This window comes from Homalodisca vitripennis, chromosome 1 (genome assembly GCF_021130785.1).
Source record: "Homalodisca vitripennis isolate AUS2020 chromosome 1, UT_GWSS_2.1, whole genome shotgun sequence".
Classification (NCBI taxonomy): domain Eukaryota; kingdom Metazoa; phylum Arthropoda; class Insecta; order Hemiptera; family Cicadellidae; genus Homalodisca; species Homalodisca vitripennis.
Window position 1 is genome coordinate 181,456,267 of NC_060207.1, and position 20,599 is coordinate 181,476,865.

The window sequence follows — 20,599 nt, forward strand, 5'->3', positions numbered from 1 at the left end:
GTACCTGTCCTTAGGAAATTTTAAAAATAAAAAAATTTTAATACACAACCCATTAGCCTACTAGTTTTTACAACTTCTGACTACACACTAAATCCAATTAATTTGGCCAAAAACTGAGGCTTTTGTTTCGAATTCTATTACTTTTGTGGTGTGGATGTTAATTTTGTTTGTTCTAAAAATAATGTTTTACTTAACATTATTTCTTATTATAATGTGTTTTTTTAAGTATAAAAATAACAATTTAAAATGGCAAGTTAATGTAATTTTAATTATATCCTGTTAAAATTAATTTTATTATTCTTGGATTAATTTGTGTTAATTTATAAATAAAATGCATCTTGTTAAAAAGTCTTTGTTTATATTTTTTCTTCATTTAAAATAAATTAGGAAATCTACCTTTTACTCTCAATGTAGTGTCAAAAATGTCTTAAGCACAAAATATAATGTATATTTTGTAGGCTTAACACACAATTAAAAAAAAAGATTAGCCTAACTTGAAATAGTGCAAATTAAAACGACTCTATTCATATTATTGAATAGAACACAAAGTTTATACAGAATAGTGCTAATATCTTGTGAGAAAATGGCAAACTAACTTACTTAATACTATTGTCAAAATAGACCAATGGGTTAAATACTGTAAAACTTCACTTCACCATGGTGTTGAAGCCACATCTCACATTCTAGGTGTTCTTTCACCCATCTCAAATGTTGCATATGACCATTATGTCAAATTACTGAGATGAGTAAAGGCAGTGGAAAGAAAGACAATGGGTGTAAGATTATTGTGAGGATTGCTGTGTTACTTAAGCCAATTCTAAAACTGGTATGAAAAGTCTGCATTGGCTTGTCTTGCCCCATTACTAGTCTAATTTTAAACATTGGTCATCCTCTATAGACATACCTAATTGCTTTCAATTTCAGTTAAACTGACAATGTTTCTGATTATATTATAGGCTCATTTAGCCTAAACACTCAAAATTTGCACAAGCAGACTATGGTGTTTGGGAAAATTTTAGATAATTCCGTTGGGAACCAAAAAGTTAAGTTTTAAGTGAAATTAATTACACATGTTTTGTACATTATTTTTAATTGGTTGTCTCTTTATATAGGATCTAGCTCCATATTTTTCAATGGTAATGGTCAATATTATTTTGGTGTGTTCACATTTGAATGACCTCCTCACTCAAGTTGGAAGCCGGATTTTGGCATTATACTCAACTAAGAGACATTAATTTGATATACTACTCAACCTATGCTCTCATTTAAGCTTTCCCTTTGACTTCTTGCGGGTCATCCCCCTGACACGACATAAAAATGGTAGTTACTTCAAAAAGTAGGTGCAGTAATGATGTACAAAGTTTCATTGCTTAACCTGTAATCGTTCGGGAATAGGCCAATAGTAAATGGTGATCGTCATGGCAGAAACTAGAGGGCGGCAAATCAGGACAAGGTATACTCTTTTTTTTATAATGGGTGAACTGAGTTAATTCTAGATTAATGTAACATACTGTAATTCCAGATTTCTCTTTTCGAAATCTATTTTTTATCTATAGGTTTCGTTGTTAGTACATTTTAAGAATAAGTAACCTTATTCTTTGGTCAGCGGACTACTCGAATGTATGAAAACTCGATTTCTTTTGAAGAACATATTTTAATTTTTGTATTCTTTAATTTTTTATCTACATCAAAGTCCTTATACATAATTTGAACTCACAATATATCGCATACGAATCAAGAAAAATATACATTTAATACGATACACCAATAAATAATACCGTACAAAATACAATTTAAGGAAGTCGAGCACCTAGATATGCACTAGTGACTAGATCGTCGGCCCAATTAAGCTATATAAAAAACTCAAAACAGCCTAAAATAGAGCGAACAATACAATGTAAACTGACCAATTCTTAATAATGCATCAAACACATAATTAACAGTTATAAACAATGACTAAAATTTCACCTAAAAGTTACAGTAACATGCCGTAGAAGGATATAAAGCCAAACAAAAGCTAAAAATATAAATTGCATTACGCATGAAAGGATAAATAGCCTACTACAAATCAAATATAATAAATACATACGATAACAATATTAAGAATTCCTATGGCGTCCTTAATATTTTTTACCATTCATTATATATTATATTGTATTTAATATAAAAGAAAACTATTTTCAAAATTGAGTTAATTATTAAAATTAAACAGACTTAGCTGAACCACACTTAATTATTGTTTCCATCGATTAGATGTTACAAAACAGTGTTGTTACAAACGATGACATGGACAAAAATCTAAATTTATTAGGTGTCCAATACAGCCGATAATCTAGACTAAAGTCATTCTGAGGTATTATGAGTGTATCTATTTTTTTATTTGTAAAACGACATTGCATATTACAGGGTTAGGCACACGTTGAAAAAATTTAGAATTTAAATCCAAATGTCATAAACTTTTGCCTTAGACAGTTTCAGAATAAAAATTTTCTTGAATCTCCTGACGAGACTATGAGAACACATCTTCAACTGGAGTGCACTGAATTTCTGCTGGGAGACCAAGCAGCCCTATTATAGTCTTTGGTTTTCTGGTGTTAACACAGACACTGCACTTAGCGAAAAGTGAAATGGAACTAAAGTCGACATTCACATTGAATCAATCCTTCCCACCATAGCAACGTTATGTTTAACGAAAATGTTATACCTAATCTATCTCTTCTACTAGGAAAGCATTCCCTATTAATGTGGAAACCGTTACTTTATTATTATATCTGTTGACGATTAGGGCAAACGAATGCAACATTAATTACTGTTAACTTAAACCGTAATAAATGTAAAATTCAACTACTTTAAAAAAAATAAATTACATGTTTTCGTAATAATAATAATACTTTATTTCCAAAATGCACATACATAATTAATTAACAATCATATGTAAGATACTAAAACACAACACATTCTCATATTTTTTATTTATTATACGCAATAGCTTCCGTATTGATTATATCCCAATTTTCAATAAATATAATATAAAATGTCCTAATTATTTTATACCTTTGACTATATCGATATAAACGGTCAAAGACATCGGTTGCTTTTTATTCCTGAGGACTGTAACCAGACAGTAATATTGATCTTTTTGTTGTTGACCTTTTTTACCCTCATGATACTTGATTTTATTGTCAGCTGTGTATCACCTGAATGTTATCTGCTGACTGCTTTGATATCTCCTTACTCTTCGTAGATAACTACAAATTAGGGTAAGGATTTTACAGTAAATTTTAGTTATTTTGTTATTTGTTCCAAATAAAGAACTATATATAGGCTAGTCAGCCAAGTTTTAAAATACTATTTCACGTTTTAATTTTATTTATCCACTGTAAACGATAAAATAATTGGCTTAATACCAGTTCTCATTTTTCCAGAGTAGGTCCAAAGCACTGATAATAATAGAATGGCTGGACTATATTCATAATATCAAGGAAATGGTTTACTAGTTTTGGAGTTCGTGTTGCAAATATTTATTCTCAATTAATAAACACTAATTTTATTTCTTTGATTTATCAGCTTATACTAGGTATGTATCAAAACAAATCATGCTGCAACACCAATTAACAATTTATTTGACCATATTCACTATAATAAACATTAAAAAGTCTTAAATTTTGAAATCCTATAGGTTTAATTTTCAGAGTCTTATATATTAAGTTTGTAAGATGTGTTCTAGGCATAAATTAGCATAGGCCTATGTTTCTAAACAATTGTGAATTTAGTTTAGTTTACTTTTTAAAATGAGTCAAATTCTTTTTATTATTATTAAATTTAAATTGTCACATTATTAATTTACCAAATTTGGCATTTGGGCTCTGGAGTCCTTCCTATTTTTTTGTGATTAAAGTTAGACTTTCAGATTTGTTCTTATACCGTAGCATACAATTACACAGAAATTTATTTTGTTGTTTCGCTGTTAGCAAACCACTTTTCACTTTAGTAAACAATGTTTTATGTGACTTTATTTTTTTAATCTAACAATTGAACAAAAGTAACAAAATGGAAGGCAGCAAAATGATAAGCGTCCAACAGTCGAATCTTCAGATCAACTATCGATTAGAGCGATTTAAGTTCAGACATGTTTACCCTGCAAAGTTATAATTGTAAGTACTATGTTTTTCAAACTTAACTTAGTATAAATAAAGTTGTGTTATTTCTATAATCTAAAATGCATAATATGCATTTTAGATTATAGAAATATTATAGAATATATATTATAGAAATATATTATATTTCTTTTACATAAAAATATAGCTTCCATATACCGTAATACAATCTTGAAAGTTAATAATGTAATTTAGTTTGACATTATTGTTCCAAAGGCCACCATTACTGTATAATAAGCGGCCACCAACTTAATTGGATGATATTATTGATTTTAAAATTGGTACTTTGGGATTATACCGACCACACCCAGACATGAATCGTTATTCGACATTTTGCTTTTACTGATTACTAGATTAGCGTAGAACAATATTTCGTTAATATAAAACAGGAATTGTCTTATCGCAAACCCCTCCCCATCCTCAGACAGAGGTCAAAGTCGAGCGGTCTAGTAGATAACGTGATTGCAGTCTCGCCGCCCGTTCAGCTGGTGCGTCACTTTGTTGTACTTCCGTGTTTACCTCTACATTTCTCCAAACACAAAAATTCAACAACAACAAACATTACCAAACTAAAACTAAACTCTTTATTGAAAAAACACTCAAAACTTGTTTTTATTCTTGATCACATTCCGCCACCCAAAATGCGAGTGCCTCCGGCCATCAGCGCGGGCTTCGACAGCAATGTCGACGAAAGAAAAACATCCCTCGAGATATTACCTATCAGTAAAATATCAAATTCCAGAGGGGCTGATCAGAAATATAAATTGAATTGTAATGGAAAGGCAATTATGTACAGTGCAAATCATGTGATGCCGCGCGGCCTGCCGTAATCGGGATTCTCGAGAAAGATAAGATAACAGCGACAACAATACCGATCACAATACCTGGAAATGCTTGTAAGTTTGTAATTTTGTAATTAAAGAGTTGTTTTTTCGTTCTATCATGTTTATTTCTATAAATTTATATTTTTGTGTTCTTCATACTGGTGTGGTCGGTATAATCCCAAAGTACCTTAAAATTGAATACGACATTTGACTTATATTCATTCATAACTTATTTTGCCTGTTTTCTTTATTTAGACTAGTGACATCATTAACAGCTGCTGTTATTTCATTTCAGTAGGAGAAGGTTAGTTACAATGGCAAGAACAATTGCGATGAATATACAAATATTGTTTATAAAGAAAGAAAATTTTTAAACTTGTCTCAGAAGTTAGTGCATTGCCGATCATCTTGCAGAATTTTTATGTATTGATGAGAAATTATGATTATTGGTGTTGATCCATTTGAGCATTTTTTAAGTGTTATGAATCATGTCTACCCTTGAATTAATAGTTAGTACTATGTGGCTCAAGAGGACTTTAAATACAATTTAGTTACTTTGTACAATTTAAGTAACAAATACATTTCTTTTACATATAAAAATATAGCTTCTGTATATTAAAATTTTTAAAACCTAAAACTTAATTTGCAATTTGACATCATTGTTCAAAATTTATACAAAGTAAAAACGTGTTTGGAAATAAATTCAAAATTCAAATCATGTGTTTTGTTATCGATTAATGGCAGCAAGAACAGTAACGTACTTCTTTGTTACACAAGCATTTACGTTTTTTTTTTAAATAAATAAAGTAAGTAAATGTTATTATTTTGTTGTAGTTATATATTATATTTTAATTTGTATATTATATTATTATTTAAATACAAAATTTCTACGATTGAAAACTAGCCAAACCATATTGTCCTTTGAAATATCTATTACATTATTTCTAGTTCATTCAAATTTTTACTATCCAACACAATCATTGGGTACTACTCTGTCCTAACCTACTATTTGTTATTAGGTTATATATATGTACGTATATATATTATATTATAAATATAAAAAGTTAAGATAACTATACAAGCGCTCACGTGATCTAATGTTGAATTTGGGTACTATCTCGAAGGATGTTTTTCTTTTTTCGCTAGAAGTTTGGGTCCACTGAATCCTGCACAGATGACTAGAGGCATTTCTGATCGGTACTTTCCCAACCTCAGATTATGTTGAACGATCTAGGATGTGATCTGACATCAGAGAAAGTGGACAATCTAGGACGTGATCTGAGGTCGGGGAAGTACCGATCAGAAATGCCCCTGGCTATTTGTGTGGGATTCGATGGTGCCTTTGGTGCCATCCCGCACTTTTGGCAATAAAAGAAAACATCCCTTGAGTTACTAACCAAATTTAAGCTCAGATCACGAGAGCACCTATAAAAGTTATCTTTAACTTTGGTACTATTAGTAACATATTTACGACAACCTTATCTAAACCTACTTGTATCGCAAATCGAAATAATTTATAGGGAATGCCTACACATTTAGATTTACAAACAATTTGACACTGCGTTTAATTGATAAATATTTACTTAAGTCACTTCACTTTATTTATTTGTTACTTAAAAAGGAAAATACTGAACAAGTACCTTAAGTAAATTTGTTTTAAAGCAACAAAAAAACCAAACTTTTGAAAACCTGAACATATTGTAAAAAAACCTTGTAAAATAAACTATTAGTTTAACGAACTGGCAGTAATGTCTCCGTCCATCAACGAGGGTTGTGGCAGCGCCTTCGGTGCAAGACTTATATAATCTATGTCTGACAACAAATTACCAGTTAGAAAAATGGGTAAAAATGTTTTGAATCAAAATTTGCAAATAAGATGCGCAATATCATGTAAGACTTCGAGAACAAAACATAAAACAACAATAGTACTTCACCACAGAGAAAGAAACTGTTGAAAAAATGATGAAAAACAGGAGAAGTAACAAAGAAAGTAAAATTACCTTTAAACACTCAGTTGGTAAAACAGTTTTTCCTACTCACATTTCCTCCTTTTCTCCCGTAAACAGTCCTGTTATCCCCTTCTAGTATGCCTTCTTCTTACCTCGAGCCGTAATTTGTTATCACCCTTCTTATCCCAGAAACCCCGATTCTCACCAGTCCCCTACATCAGTGGACTATTTGGGATATGATCTAAATTTAAACGGTGTTATTAATTGATTTCAATATATAGTTTTTGACCTTAAAAGTCTTTCTGGAAATAAAATATACTATTTTAAGAAATTGTTAGAAGTGGTTTTAGATACTTTTAGGTAATTTTGCTAAAATAAATATTATCCTTCTTATTACTCTTGAGTGCCTGAGGGCTTCTTGGTCATTTTCATTACTATAGTTTAATAGGTAATTATTTCAGAAATTGCTGAGTCAGAAATCCAGCACTAAGAAGAGCATTCCATTTCTCAATGCGAGTGATTGTAGGTAAAGTGACAAATTCTTATATCTCTTCTTGTCATCTGAAGCTTCGGATAAATGTTATAGCTGTGTACAGAATAGTATTTCATCTTACATGTTATTTCAATAATAATATTAGTGCAGATTTAAGTCATTCTGTGGAAAGTAAGTAGAATTATTTAACCATTGAATTGGTAATGGCTATTTTTTAGATGATAAAAAAGTTAATGCTGTGGTGATCAAAACACTTTAATATACATTTTATTAAGTACCTAAAAAATAGTCCCAATTTCATAACATTTTCAAAAGCTAAAAATTCAAATTTTCTTTATTTTATAGTCCTGCTTGCCGTATAACGACAAATAAATACTACAATCTTGTCCTGTAAAGGGTGCAGACTCCAACTAATGTTAGCAGTCCTAAATTGTATGGTCCTATTAGATTAGCATCAATACACTATATCTGATTTAAGATTTTGTACTACGTTAACTTATCATTTCATTTATTTTTTCATTCTTTATGTTTCAAACAACCATATAAATATATTGTATTTTCATGGAAAAAAATAAAGTAAGACCGTGTAAAATGTGTTTTTATGGTAAAATTATGTTTTTGTACATAACCCTTTTGCTAGTCTTGAAAGGGTTAAATAAACTATGTTTAGTTTGAGTAGAATTTAACTTGACCAGTAAATTCTTCTGTAGATACACCAGAAAAATGTGTGCATTGTTTAAGTTTTACGATTAACAAATATACCTGAATTAATCACATTGGTGTTTGTGATCTTAGTGAACTATAGTACTTATTTATTCTACGTCTAGGAACTTCATAAAATAAAACCAAGTAAACTATATGCTCTAACTTTTCTGGTACATAACATAGAAACTAAGGCTTTGATAAACCTTTCATGTAGTAAATTGAAAATAACTTCAAATTATTGAATATAAAAACTTGTCCGTTATATTAAGTTAATGTTTTCTAGGGAAATTAAAATGTATCATTTTTGTTACAAAAATTTTATCTTAATTACATCAGTAAAATATACAACATTTCTAAAAACTTGTTAAAATAATAAATTTAACTTATATAGTTAAAATAAACTTCAAATTTTTTTATCAGTTTACTTAATTTAACACTTGCACTACTGGTTTGTATTGTACTGAGTGACACAGAGTAGTCAAGAACTGACAGTAAGTCGTAAGGTGTCTGCTTCAGTCAGGGTGGTTTCAGAGCTGGTTGGAAATATATGGTAATAGAGTAGGATTCCAGGTGGATATGTATCCTCCATATGCAAAGCAATAGCTTCTATCTCCTATGGATTCTATGAGAAACTATGGAGTGCTGAAAAAAGGATTCCTCCTAATGCCACTTTAGTACCTTAATTTTTATTGAACTCCTCACAAACACTACTGTATATAATTATGTAGTGTACATTGTGCACTTCCACGTGGCTTATGTATCATCATGTAGCAGTTTTGTATTTTTAAGAAAAACATAAATTTCTGACCGTTTACATGCAAACTTAAGAATTCGAACTCATTGGTAGCTTAATAAAAAGTTTATCTGAATCAGAATATACTTTATTCGACAGCTTCAAGCTTAGAATAGTGTCACAGAGTACAATGACAGTGTTCCAAAGGGTTATCTGGCTCGTTCCACGTATTCCTCCGGGCTATAGACTGGATCCCTCAGCAGCCAGCGATGAAGCCGTTCCCTCAGTAAAGCTGGTGGCCCTCACTTCACTTCCCCCAGGAGAAAGTTAAAGAGCTTTGCTCTAGCATACGTTGGTTTCCTGAAATAGAGTGTGGAATTATGGTGGGGCAGGTTAAAGTTGTTCGCGCGCCCCTCGTATTTTGCTTACGGATGTCGCTGTTTCTTATTAAAGGCAGCTTGGTGGCATAGAGAATCATAAATGTAGAAGAACGTGGCAGTTAGAATTCCAAGACTTCTGAAGGCTTCCCTACAGCTTTGTAAATGTTGAAGACATGACTCTAATTAATTGCTCACTTCTGCATCACGAACACCCTCTTGATATTGCTTTGAGATGAGCCACCCCAGAATATAATGCCATATACCTGAGGTGGAACTTGAAGAGTGCATGGTAGCAAATTCTGGTAGCCTTGTGTGTGCTAATAGATCAGACACGCTTTATTGCAAAGACCGCTCCACTAAGTTTCAGACAAAACAAGTCAATATGATTGACCCAAGCTCGCCAGTCATCAAGTACAACTCCCAAATGTCTAGTCGAGGACAGCGCTTTCGAGTCACTTTCCCTTTTAGTTTTCCTAGAATGAGGTGGGTTGTTTTTGCCTCATTAAAGACTAATTCATTGTTGAAACAATACGCCTGAGCTAGGTTCATCAGCGCATAAAACCAGATGTATTGTATGTCATAATTTAGTGTATATTGTGTACTTTCACATGGTATATGTATCATCCAGGAGCCATTTTGCATGTTTGAGAACAACATAAAGTTCTGAGCGCCTACCTGCAAAACTTGAAGAATTCAACTCATTGGTAGCCTAATAAAATATTTTAGAGCGCATAAAACTAGATGTATTGTATGTCGTAATGTAGTTTATATTATGTACTTTCAAGTGGTACATGTCTTCCTGGAGCCGTTTTGTATTTTTAAGAAAAACATAAATTTCGAACTGTCTACGTGCAAATTTATGCAAACTAGCTGTGAAGTATGGTGGGGTAGTGAGGGGACACTCCTTGGTCGAATTCATTGGCAGTTTAACGCCGGTATACTTCATGGAGGGATGGTTGCAGCCCTCATAACCTACTTCCCTTAGTTATACTGTTTTTTTTTTGTATTAATTAATTAAGATTTTATTTTACAGCAGATACATTACTAATAAACTGAAAAACCAAGGTAATAACATATTTTTTAAGTACAAAACTTTTTAACCATGAGTAGCCCTTATGGTTCACATAGATTGTGTAAAGATTATGGCAACAAATGCAGCAAAGATATCATACAGCAGTAGACAACCTGTAAACCAATAACAAATATCTAGTCAATAAAGCCGTGAATGGAAGCAAACCTGGAGGTATCAGTGAGTATATTTGTGGGAGAACATTTGTACTAATATGTTAATACACTTTTAAATATTTTTGTTATCACAAACATTTAGGTCTATAATAAATATTTATTTCAACCTAAATTTTAAAAACAGTGTAAATAATTATCCAGAGTAATTATATTTCCTTCTTTTAATTTTGGTTCATAAATAATCAATAAAAACAAACAAATACCAAGAACCAATGTAAAGACTTCTAATAATTTACATATCCTAATGAATGGTGGCTTCTGTGAAGGCTTACAACAGCTGCATATATTTACTGTGGCTTTGTTTCAAAGTAATAAACAATGTTTATAGAACCATTCCAGGTTGAATAAGCTCCCGTTTACACATCTCTGATAGGTTATCTTTGAAAGGAATATTGCCTATTGTATTCAGCCGCACTTCTGCTAGTCCAAGGGCAAGCCAGATTTTATTATCACCTAATCGCACTGGACATGCGTCGAAGGGCGGAATATGCGTCCAGGGGCGGAATATTGGCAGAAAAACATAACAGAAACATGAATTAAATAGTAGAAAATATTTTTAATGACATTTATTACATAATGTAACACGTTCAAGACAACAGCTAATTTCCAGACATTTTTTATGCCATAAAATTTGTCAATAGTAATAGCTGAAAACTAACAGTTTTTTTATGTTAAACCTCTTAATTATAACAAAAAAGGTATGTAGGTTTGCAATTTTGCACAAAAAATTATTTCAATATGTTTTTTCAATGTTTCCCCCAAGGGTACCTAAAAAATCAATTTACCTTAAAAATTAAAAAAATCTTGTGCCCAACGGGGTACACAATAGTCTGAGGTATTTATTTAATAGCAGGATCAAATTTAACAAACCACTAAAACAGGCAAACAATAAAAACGCAATAAGTAAATGTATAGTAATGTGTACCCCATCGGGTGCACAACACACTTTGAAAACGTGGGGTGTACCTGTTGGGGTACAAGACGGCAGTTGTGAAAGATCATGTGTACCCGATGGGATATATGGTAATGAATTATGTATGATTACATTTCACTCTAAATGTTATACAAATTTGTGTTGTCTGTGGATTTCTTGTTTTCAGCATGGCTATTATATAATCTCAGTGTTACACGTTTACAATATTTTTTATTATTACTTAAAAATAAAAATTGTCCTGTAGTATAAAATTTCTTCTAAAACATAATGTTAAAGTATTTTTTAATTGGAGATGCATTAAATTACATGCTACACTCTACGGGTGCTTAATGTAGAAGTGTAGGTTTTGTTCAGATGACCAAGTAGTCTTATGGAAAGTGTCTTGAATTTTAAATTTACAAACTATTGATTGAAACAATCAAATGAGAATTCTGAAATCTGAATTCAGAACATATGTTATACATATAATGCTAGTCTATGACGTAAGTACTGGATGTTTTTTTTATAACTAGTCTCATAATTATATATAGTATAGTATTATTTTTTTCAATAAGTAAAAGTAGTTTTTTAAGAAGTAAAAGAATCCAGAAAAAAACAAAATCTACTACTATAAATATTGATTTTGTTGTCCATTTTCCTGTGGGCTTCAAAATTGTTAACTATCTGACAAAATAAGAAAATTATAGCTGTATTATACATCTTTTTATTTACAGACAAAATTATACTATAGTATTCAAACAACTTTATAAAATACACTGGAAAATTAAAAACACAAATAAAACAAAGTATGGATGAAAAATTCATTGGAATAAATACGATTGGCAGGAGTGGACTAAATACAAGACAATGATGATAAATTTCAATTTCAAATAGCTTTATTCAAACAAAACGTATATCAGTGTACAGTGAATATTTTTTTAATTTCTAATTACAATGTTTTTTAAATGAAGATCTTATGTACTACACTTGTGTACATGTACACAATCATTTTACAAAATGTATCTACATGTTGTGACATTTGTCAATTTAATACAATACTTAACTAAATAACCCCTTAATCTATTCTTAAATTTGTTAATTTTATTTTCTCTTCTTATTATATCTGGCAATGATCTAAGAAAATTTGCTCATGTATGTGTAGCCTTTTTTCTTGTAGAACTCTAGATTATGATGTGATTTTTATTTATAGTGTTGTATGGGTATATTTCAAAAGGTTCATCAGCTTCTATTGAGTTTACTTTATATGTAAAATTGTATCTCATGTATATGATTGACCATAAATTGAGAATTTGCATATTCTTGAAATATTTGCTAGCTGATTGATCAGGTTGTAACTTGTTTATAATTCTTATAGCTCTTTTTTGTGGTTTAAGTATAAGATCAAGATTTTGTTTACTAGTCGAAGCGTACAGACAAATTCCAAAAGAAATATGTGGGTGAATATATGCGTAATCAATTTTTTTAAGTGTTTGAACATTGCAGAAAAATAATAACATTCTATATAGAGCGCAGATTCCTGAATTAATTTTAGATAATATCTTGTAAACATGAGTATTCCAAGTTAAGTGTTGATATAAACCAAGAAAGTTTGTAGCAGTTTGAATTCCAATCTGTTTGATATCAAGTGTTATGTTTGGAGCATCTAATCTATTGTTTTGAATAAAATAAAATTAGTTTTCTTAACATTCAATGTTAACTTGTGTTCAGTTAATTAATTTACTATGTTTGTTAGTTCTATTGGACCCCACATGGTTTACATCTTTTCCTCATATTTTTAAATTTGAATCAGCTGTATAGACACTTGCTGTTTTGGGAGACATGTGTTAGTGCTAAGCGTATGATTTTTATATAAGAAGTAAACAAAAGAGGTCCAAGTATGGAGCCCTGAGGGACACCATATTTGACTGGTTGTAGATCAGAATTAATTTTATTTACACTGTTATTTAATGTTATGTGTAAAATCTCTATAAGCTGATACCTGATTTCTAATAATATGATGTAAACTATTCCAGTGCTTGTTTTTTAACACCAAGTAATGTTAATTTACTAATCAGTATGAAGTGATCAACACCATTAAAAGCTTTGATAGGTCCATAAAAATTCTCATTGTGAGTTGACCTTTATCAACAGAATCTACCACTGAATCTATGAATGTAACTGTTCCTGTAGTTATAGATTTATCAGTGCAAAACCCATGTTGGATACTGTCTATCAAATTGTGCTATTGTAAAAACGACATAAGTTGAATATGTGCCAATTTCTCATAGATTTTTGAGAAAGGTGGAAGTAAATACATGATTTAAATTGCAATTATAAAACAACAATTCTTTATTAAGGATGGAATCTGAACTGTGTAATAAAATGCAACAACATAATGAGGCTCTCAGGCTGTTTTTACCCTTAAATCAATTAGAAAAAGTAATCTGCTGAGTTACATATACATAACTATTATCAATGATTAAATGGCGTAGAAGTGAGATACAGCATAACAGCCTTGGACAAATTTTTTATAAGACTAAAATATAGTAAACTGGTTGGTTTTCAGTCAACGAAACAAACACTTTTAGTAAAATTAAAACAAATTTACTTTTTTATGTTTAAAGTTTTTTTTTATGATGGAAGGTTTGATAGGATAACAAGATTTTGGACATTTACCATCGTTGTATATTACAGAAGGTATTACAGTAGTATAACTGATTGAACTTACTTTTTAATACCGAAATAAACAAACTGAATTACATTATGATATACTCTAAAATCGTTATACAAAAGTATAAACAAAATGCTCTAAATTTGTAGTAAAATATTTTATGTTTAATTTTAGATGCTTCAAATATTGTATCCCTACGCAAAGGAATAAATGTGTGATTTTGTATGGCTTAGTACTGTATTTTTTCTTAGAAATTTAATTTGCATGAACTTTTTCTATTGAATAGAACCTGGAATTATTATGGTTTCCAAATTCAATCATGTATTTGGAACTCAGATTTGTATATTGAAACCATTTATGTACTTTTAAATTGTGTAGTAAAGATATATTCACAATAGGTAAATAACTTCAAATCTGATATACATAAATTTGAACTCCTGTAATCACAATTTAATACCTGTAATGAAAATTTAACTTGTTACACAGGGCATCTACTATTATATATTAATTTATTTCTAAATTGACTAGTGCGGAATAAGATAAATGAAGTTTCTCCAAATTTAACTTTTACTTAATTATTTCCAAATACATGGTCAATAAGTTCTTGAATAAAATTAACTAATTTCGTTAAAGTGAGACCAGAAAGTAAGAACTACTTGTAAAGTGGCATTTTCAAGTAAAGTGGTAACTGGTGGTTATAAATGTAGTATTTCCTTGTCCAGACATGATTAACTTAAAATGCAACATAACCATTACAGAGATATTTTATTATATTGTTTATACACAAAAATATTACTTGGACTTCATCATAAGATCACTCCTATTTGTGATAATTCAATAAAAGTTTCCATATTCATTTAATTTATATTGATCTACTTCACAAATAAAACTAAATTCAATAGGAAACACAAATTTTAAAACTATAAACAAAATAAAAATAACATTCTATTTTGATTTTTATTAATGCTATGGCCTTAAAGAATTGTAAAGTTTTATTGTAAAAACGATCTGCTTGTTCGCTAGAAGAATAATTGAACGTACTGGAAATTTCAGACCAGAAAACAGAACTGGTGCTATCAAATTTTATTACCTAATTTAAAGTGAAAGACTGATGTATGTTGTTGTGAGTCACAGTCAGCTGGTTTGCCTAAATCCATTGTTAGCTGCACGATCGCTGGATGAAAAATGGCCTGTACTTCCATATAACTCAACCTCTTAAGTATCACATGCAAATTGGTATAGTTCCATTGTTTCCTATCCTATGTTCAAATATAAACAGCCATAATTCACATAAAATATAACTTTCCCAAGTTTTTTTTATTGTCATATTTCAAAATTTTCATTTATTTAAAAGTTTCAGACTTGTTTAATAAGCAATTTTTATATTATTTGATGTAAAATCACATACGCGGTAAACATAATTTAGTGTTAAACAAGTGTTTCGGTGAAACTGTCAATTAAGTATTAGTGGCAAAAAGGTTTCACCATTATTTATTAAACTTTTTCCACTTTTGAAATAATTTAAAAAATACACAAATTGTTTTAAAATGTGTAAAAATATAAATTATACTTACATTGTTTTGTAAATAAGTAACAAGATAGATGACTTCAGTATCTGATCCTGAAGAGAGGCAGATACTCTATATAAAATTCCCTATTTTAAGCTTTAAAAAGAGTATTACAGAGGTAATACTTATCTGTATTCTTGTCTTTTAATGATTATTACAGAATCTATCATGAAACACAAGGTGTACTTAAAATGTAAAAGTATCGCAGAAGTAGCAAAAATAAAAATAAATTTTATGATTTTATATACAGCAAAAAAAATTAATTTCATTGTCACTACAGTATGTATGACATTTCCATAATAAACATGTACAGAATAATTGTAGAAGAAACATAAAAGAAAAATACATATAAAATTATGTATGTAATCTACATGCTATTTTTAAACCATCTGCCTCCATTTTGTATGCAAGATCTCACACAGTTCCTCATGGCTCTGACTTGTCACATTCAATGACTAAAAGTTTTACACAAACTTTTTGAGCAGATAGCTCAATTCTGTTTCTCTGTTCTTCTGAATTCAAAGGAACTCAATAAACTTCCTGTTTCATCATTCCCCAAACAAAGAAGTTAATCGGAAAGAGGTCTGAAGACTTGGCTGGCCAAGGTTCTACTACGTGACCTATTCACATCGGATAGTTTTCCCTTAACCATTGTTGGTGAAATGTGAAGGAGCGCCATCTTACTGAAAAATAATCTAGTTCATTAGACTCCAAAATAAGTCCATCCAGAACTGTGGGCAAGTTATGTTGTAATAAATTTAAATAATATTGACCATTTAAATATTTGGGGAAAATGTACAGATCTATAAGTTGGTTTCTGATGACACCCGCCCATATGTTAAGTTACAAAAGACTTCTTCAAAAAGAACTTTCCTTGGAAGCTCTGTAATTTTCTTCCTCTGATGCATGTCATGCGTGTTGAAACACCAGTCTAATGAAGGAAGACTCGTCAGTGTACAGGATATTTCTCAACAAGTGATATTGTTCAATGTAGTTCTACTGCTTGAACTTTTATAAAGTGATGAGGATGGAACTGAATTTCGTGTAAAATACTTAATACCTTACTCTGAGAAACACTAACTTCACTGGCAAGTTATTTTCTTGTGTTATAATGATGTATATCAGATCTAATTTTATATTTATGCAAATTTTCTTTTGTTGACTGCTTATTTCAGGACTTTGATGAACTAAATTTAAAACACGTTCATCCAACCCTACATCTCGAAGCCTACCTCGTTTAGTTCTTCTTTCCACAAATGCCGATTTAGCCTTGAAAACACTTGAGTACTAGGAATTCTACAATCTGGATACCATAAATGGTATACTATTTGAGCAGCCAGTGCATTTCCATCATAAAAACCATGCACCAAAAGTACATCACTCTTGTGGTGAGAACTCCATGACAGCCTTCCACTCAATTAAATCCAGTTAATAATAGGAAATGAGCTAAAATATAAAGCCTACTGGAACACAAAATAAAACCTGAATAACAGTGTTTCTACTCCACTTTTGAAAGTGGAGATAAGAGAGACTGGAATCTGGACAGTGTGATAAGATTAGATAGATGTTCATAAATACTACTGATTTGGCCAATGCAATAGGTCTTGTACCTTGTATGTTCATGGTATTTTATTACTATGTACATGGTAGTTTACTTTGTAAATATGAAATTGGAACATTTTTGTACTTTAGCTCTATTATAAATATATAATGACAAATATATGTAAAATAATAAAGAATGTATTTTGATAACTTTTATAGTACTGTGACATTTTAGGCACATCTTTTTTTCAAGATGGACTTTGTATTAACCAATAGAAGGACAAGATAAAGGAAAAATTGTATTACTTCATTTTAAAGCTTTAAATCAGGAAGGACTCTCTGATATAGGCTCTCTTCAGGATCTACCATATGGAAGTCATCCGTCTGTGTATCTTGTTGCTTATTTTAATGAAAACTTAAAAATGTACTTCACCATACATTTTGTTGTATTAAACATATTTAAAAATTTGTTCCTATTCTATGTAAAATGTGTGTGTTAAATAATATTAAAATAAAGGAAAATAATAAATAATGTTGAAAACTAAGTTTTACTCAAACAAGTCATGTTTTTAAAACAATGAAGTGTCCATTAATTAAATAAAATTTCTATATTTGTCACTGATATTTGATAGTTTCTCCTAAAAAAGAAGTTTTAACACTAACTTAATTCCACTCATGTGTATATACAAGAACATTGGTAAGAAGGAATTGATTCCAGAGGTTCTCTGTTGAATTCAGGAATACCTACAAAACTTTAAACTTTTGACATATTAACGCCTTTCATAATGCAACATAAGTATCTTTTATAATGTTAATATTTTTAGACTATTAATTACTTTGGATCAACCAAGAAATTTATGCAGATGAATCTTAAACAGATTTAAGTATAAAAAATAGTGTATTTTTTTAAACCTTCATATTTTATATTGGTGTAATTACTGATAATTATCTGTGTGTACAATGTATTTATTGAGAAATACAGATCTGTTATCTTTTCTCTACTCAAGACTTTAATTTTTAACATCATGTTTACACTATTATACTAAGACTGTTGTAGATCACAACCACCTTTTAGACTTCCACTACACTTACCATTTTCTTTCATAGTTTTAATTTCTTACCTAACATTGTATATCCTTTCACTTTTTACCTGTTTTATAAAAACTCTGATGAAGATATTCTTGCCTAAAATATCAGTACAGTACTACACTAAATAAAAATTGTTTACTTATATCTTATTTTTCTAGTTTAAATTACAATTAATCTGTGTAATGGTACCAATGGCTTCAATATAACATCAAAACCACCACACTTGGCTATATTCTGTTCACAAGGATATGATCTATAACTAATAAATCTAACATAAGAATTTGACAGAGTCAATTATATTATTTTAAACTGCCCTAAATAATATGTTTGGTGTGAACAGGATGGGCAGTGAAAGGGAGCAGCAGTTCTGTCTCCGATGGCACAACTACCAGAACTGTCTGTTGGCGACACTGCCTCAGCTGCTGGATGGGGATGACCTGACCGATGTCACTCTGTGCGCTGGGGGCCGCAACATCAAGGCCCACAAGGTGGTACTCTCAGCCTGCAGTCAGTATTTCAAAGACTTGTTTAAGGTAATATGCTAATATACAACGTTTTCTATGGCGTTAAAGAAAAAGTGGATAATTATCGATTATTATACAAAATTAGCTATGTGAAAACCAACCAGACAGTAACCGAACAAAGATAGCAGCGGCAGAGCGTGAGTCCTGCCAGTCCTTCACGCCGTGACCTGCCTTACACCCATTGTTTCAGTGTAATTACCACATTTGGCTATCATCAGGCAAAATGAAATAGAAGATGTGAACTCTTCTACACCAGGATGTATAACATCGAACCAAGAAGAGTAGCAATTGTGGTAGCTAATAAAGATGAGGAAGAAGTTGAATTTTTTGTATTTTAGTATCAACACTAATTGAGCATGTAGTAGGATAGGATCACTAGCGTCTAAAATTATGTGTGAATGATAATATTATGACAAGTAGGTCTAATCCACCCCAGAAACATTGTTTGGTGAATTATAATGACAGAGGTGGATGGATCCAACCATTTCAAGGTGTAACTAAACTCTGCTTGCTTTGTGAATCTACTGTCAAGTATTTTCGTTGCAACCAGTTCCATATCTTCAAAAATCATTTGTTCTCTGATTAGCTATGTTTCGATCAGGAACTGGAACAAAAACATTTGATAAAGGCTATTTTCACAAAGTATTTTACTATAAAATTGTACCACTACACAAAATGTGTCAACAAATGTTTGTATATTAAAAAACTAAGACATAACTTAACAAAAGTCGTCACCTTTTTAGGACAGTAAGGTTTAAAGATTTGATACAGTGAAAGTATGTAGCATATTGATTATTTTACGAAACTATTTTTTTTATCTAAAAACGTGATTCAACAACAATTTTGCCTTATTTCATTTTATCAAGTAGTAATCATTGTATGGGGATTACAAATTGTTTTGTGTGCTATATCTGTATTGTTTGGTACCAGATTTTGTGTATAGTTTCAAATAAATACTTATCGTTTACAATACAGTTTATATATTATTTTTCCTTGCTAATATTCATTTCTGATGGAAATCAAATATAGTTTAATATTACGAAAATATACTAACTTAAGAAAGCAATTTAAACCTTTTCAGATTTACCACAATCCGGCAGGCGGTAACAAAGCTTGGAGCGGCAGGATTTAGCATGTACAAAACCGTATCTTCAACGTATTATAATATTCAAAGTAATTAAAAAATTATATATGATCTGTAAAATTTAACTCCTTACTTTGTCTCTACGTTAAAAATAAAAAAACCTCATAGAATAACTTCTTTATGACACAATCCTAAATTTAACTTAAAAAATTTACTTTGTTTAATTGTTTTTACATTTTAAAGTTTTTATAGTTATAAGAGTATACTGTCATTATCCTAACTAATCCTCTTTCATTGAGTAAAAATTAAAGCAATAATTGACAAGTATTTACAATAGTGTAATTGAAATATGCGCACTGAGATTTCAGTTTAACTTTTGAACTGTTCTGGCTTCTTATACCAAACCAAGATGGCGGACCCGGCTTCAAGTCTGACAATGTCATATGATTGCATGCAATGTCCTGTAAATGTTATTCTATGGTCACTAATCCTCAATTGCAGCAACAGAAATACACACTTCAAGCAAAATGCCAAACACATAAATGGAAGAGATAAAAACAATTGGAGACTTTCAGGTCAAATTTTCAATTTTTTAATGTCATAAGTGTGTAAAAAAATATAACTGGTGAAAAATCTTTATTTTTGTCTTTACTGTTTTGTTGACTTCTCATATCAACTCTACCAAATCTATAATGATTGGAAATTAACTTCTTTCTTAGGAA

The 20,599-nt window shown here is 30.4% G+C and overlaps 1 protein-coding gene across 1 annotated transcript in view; it reads left to right on the forward strand.

The window, feature by feature from the left end:
• Window positions 1-3,175: 3,175 nt before the first annotated feature.
• Window positions 3,176-20,599, forward strand: part of LOC124352829 (longitudinals lacking protein, isoforms H/M/V-like) — a 31,716-nt gene continuing 14,292 nt past the window's right edge. Inside the window, exons 1-2 of the mRNA XM_046802523.1 lie at window positions 3,176-3,260; window positions 18,610-18,802. Of these exons, the coding sequence (XP_046658479.1) occupies window positions 3,202-3,260; window positions 18,610-18,802 (252 nt within the window). The 5' untranslated portion in view covers window positions 3,176-3,201. The remainder of the gene's footprint in view (window positions 3,261-18,609; window positions 18,803-20,599) is intronic.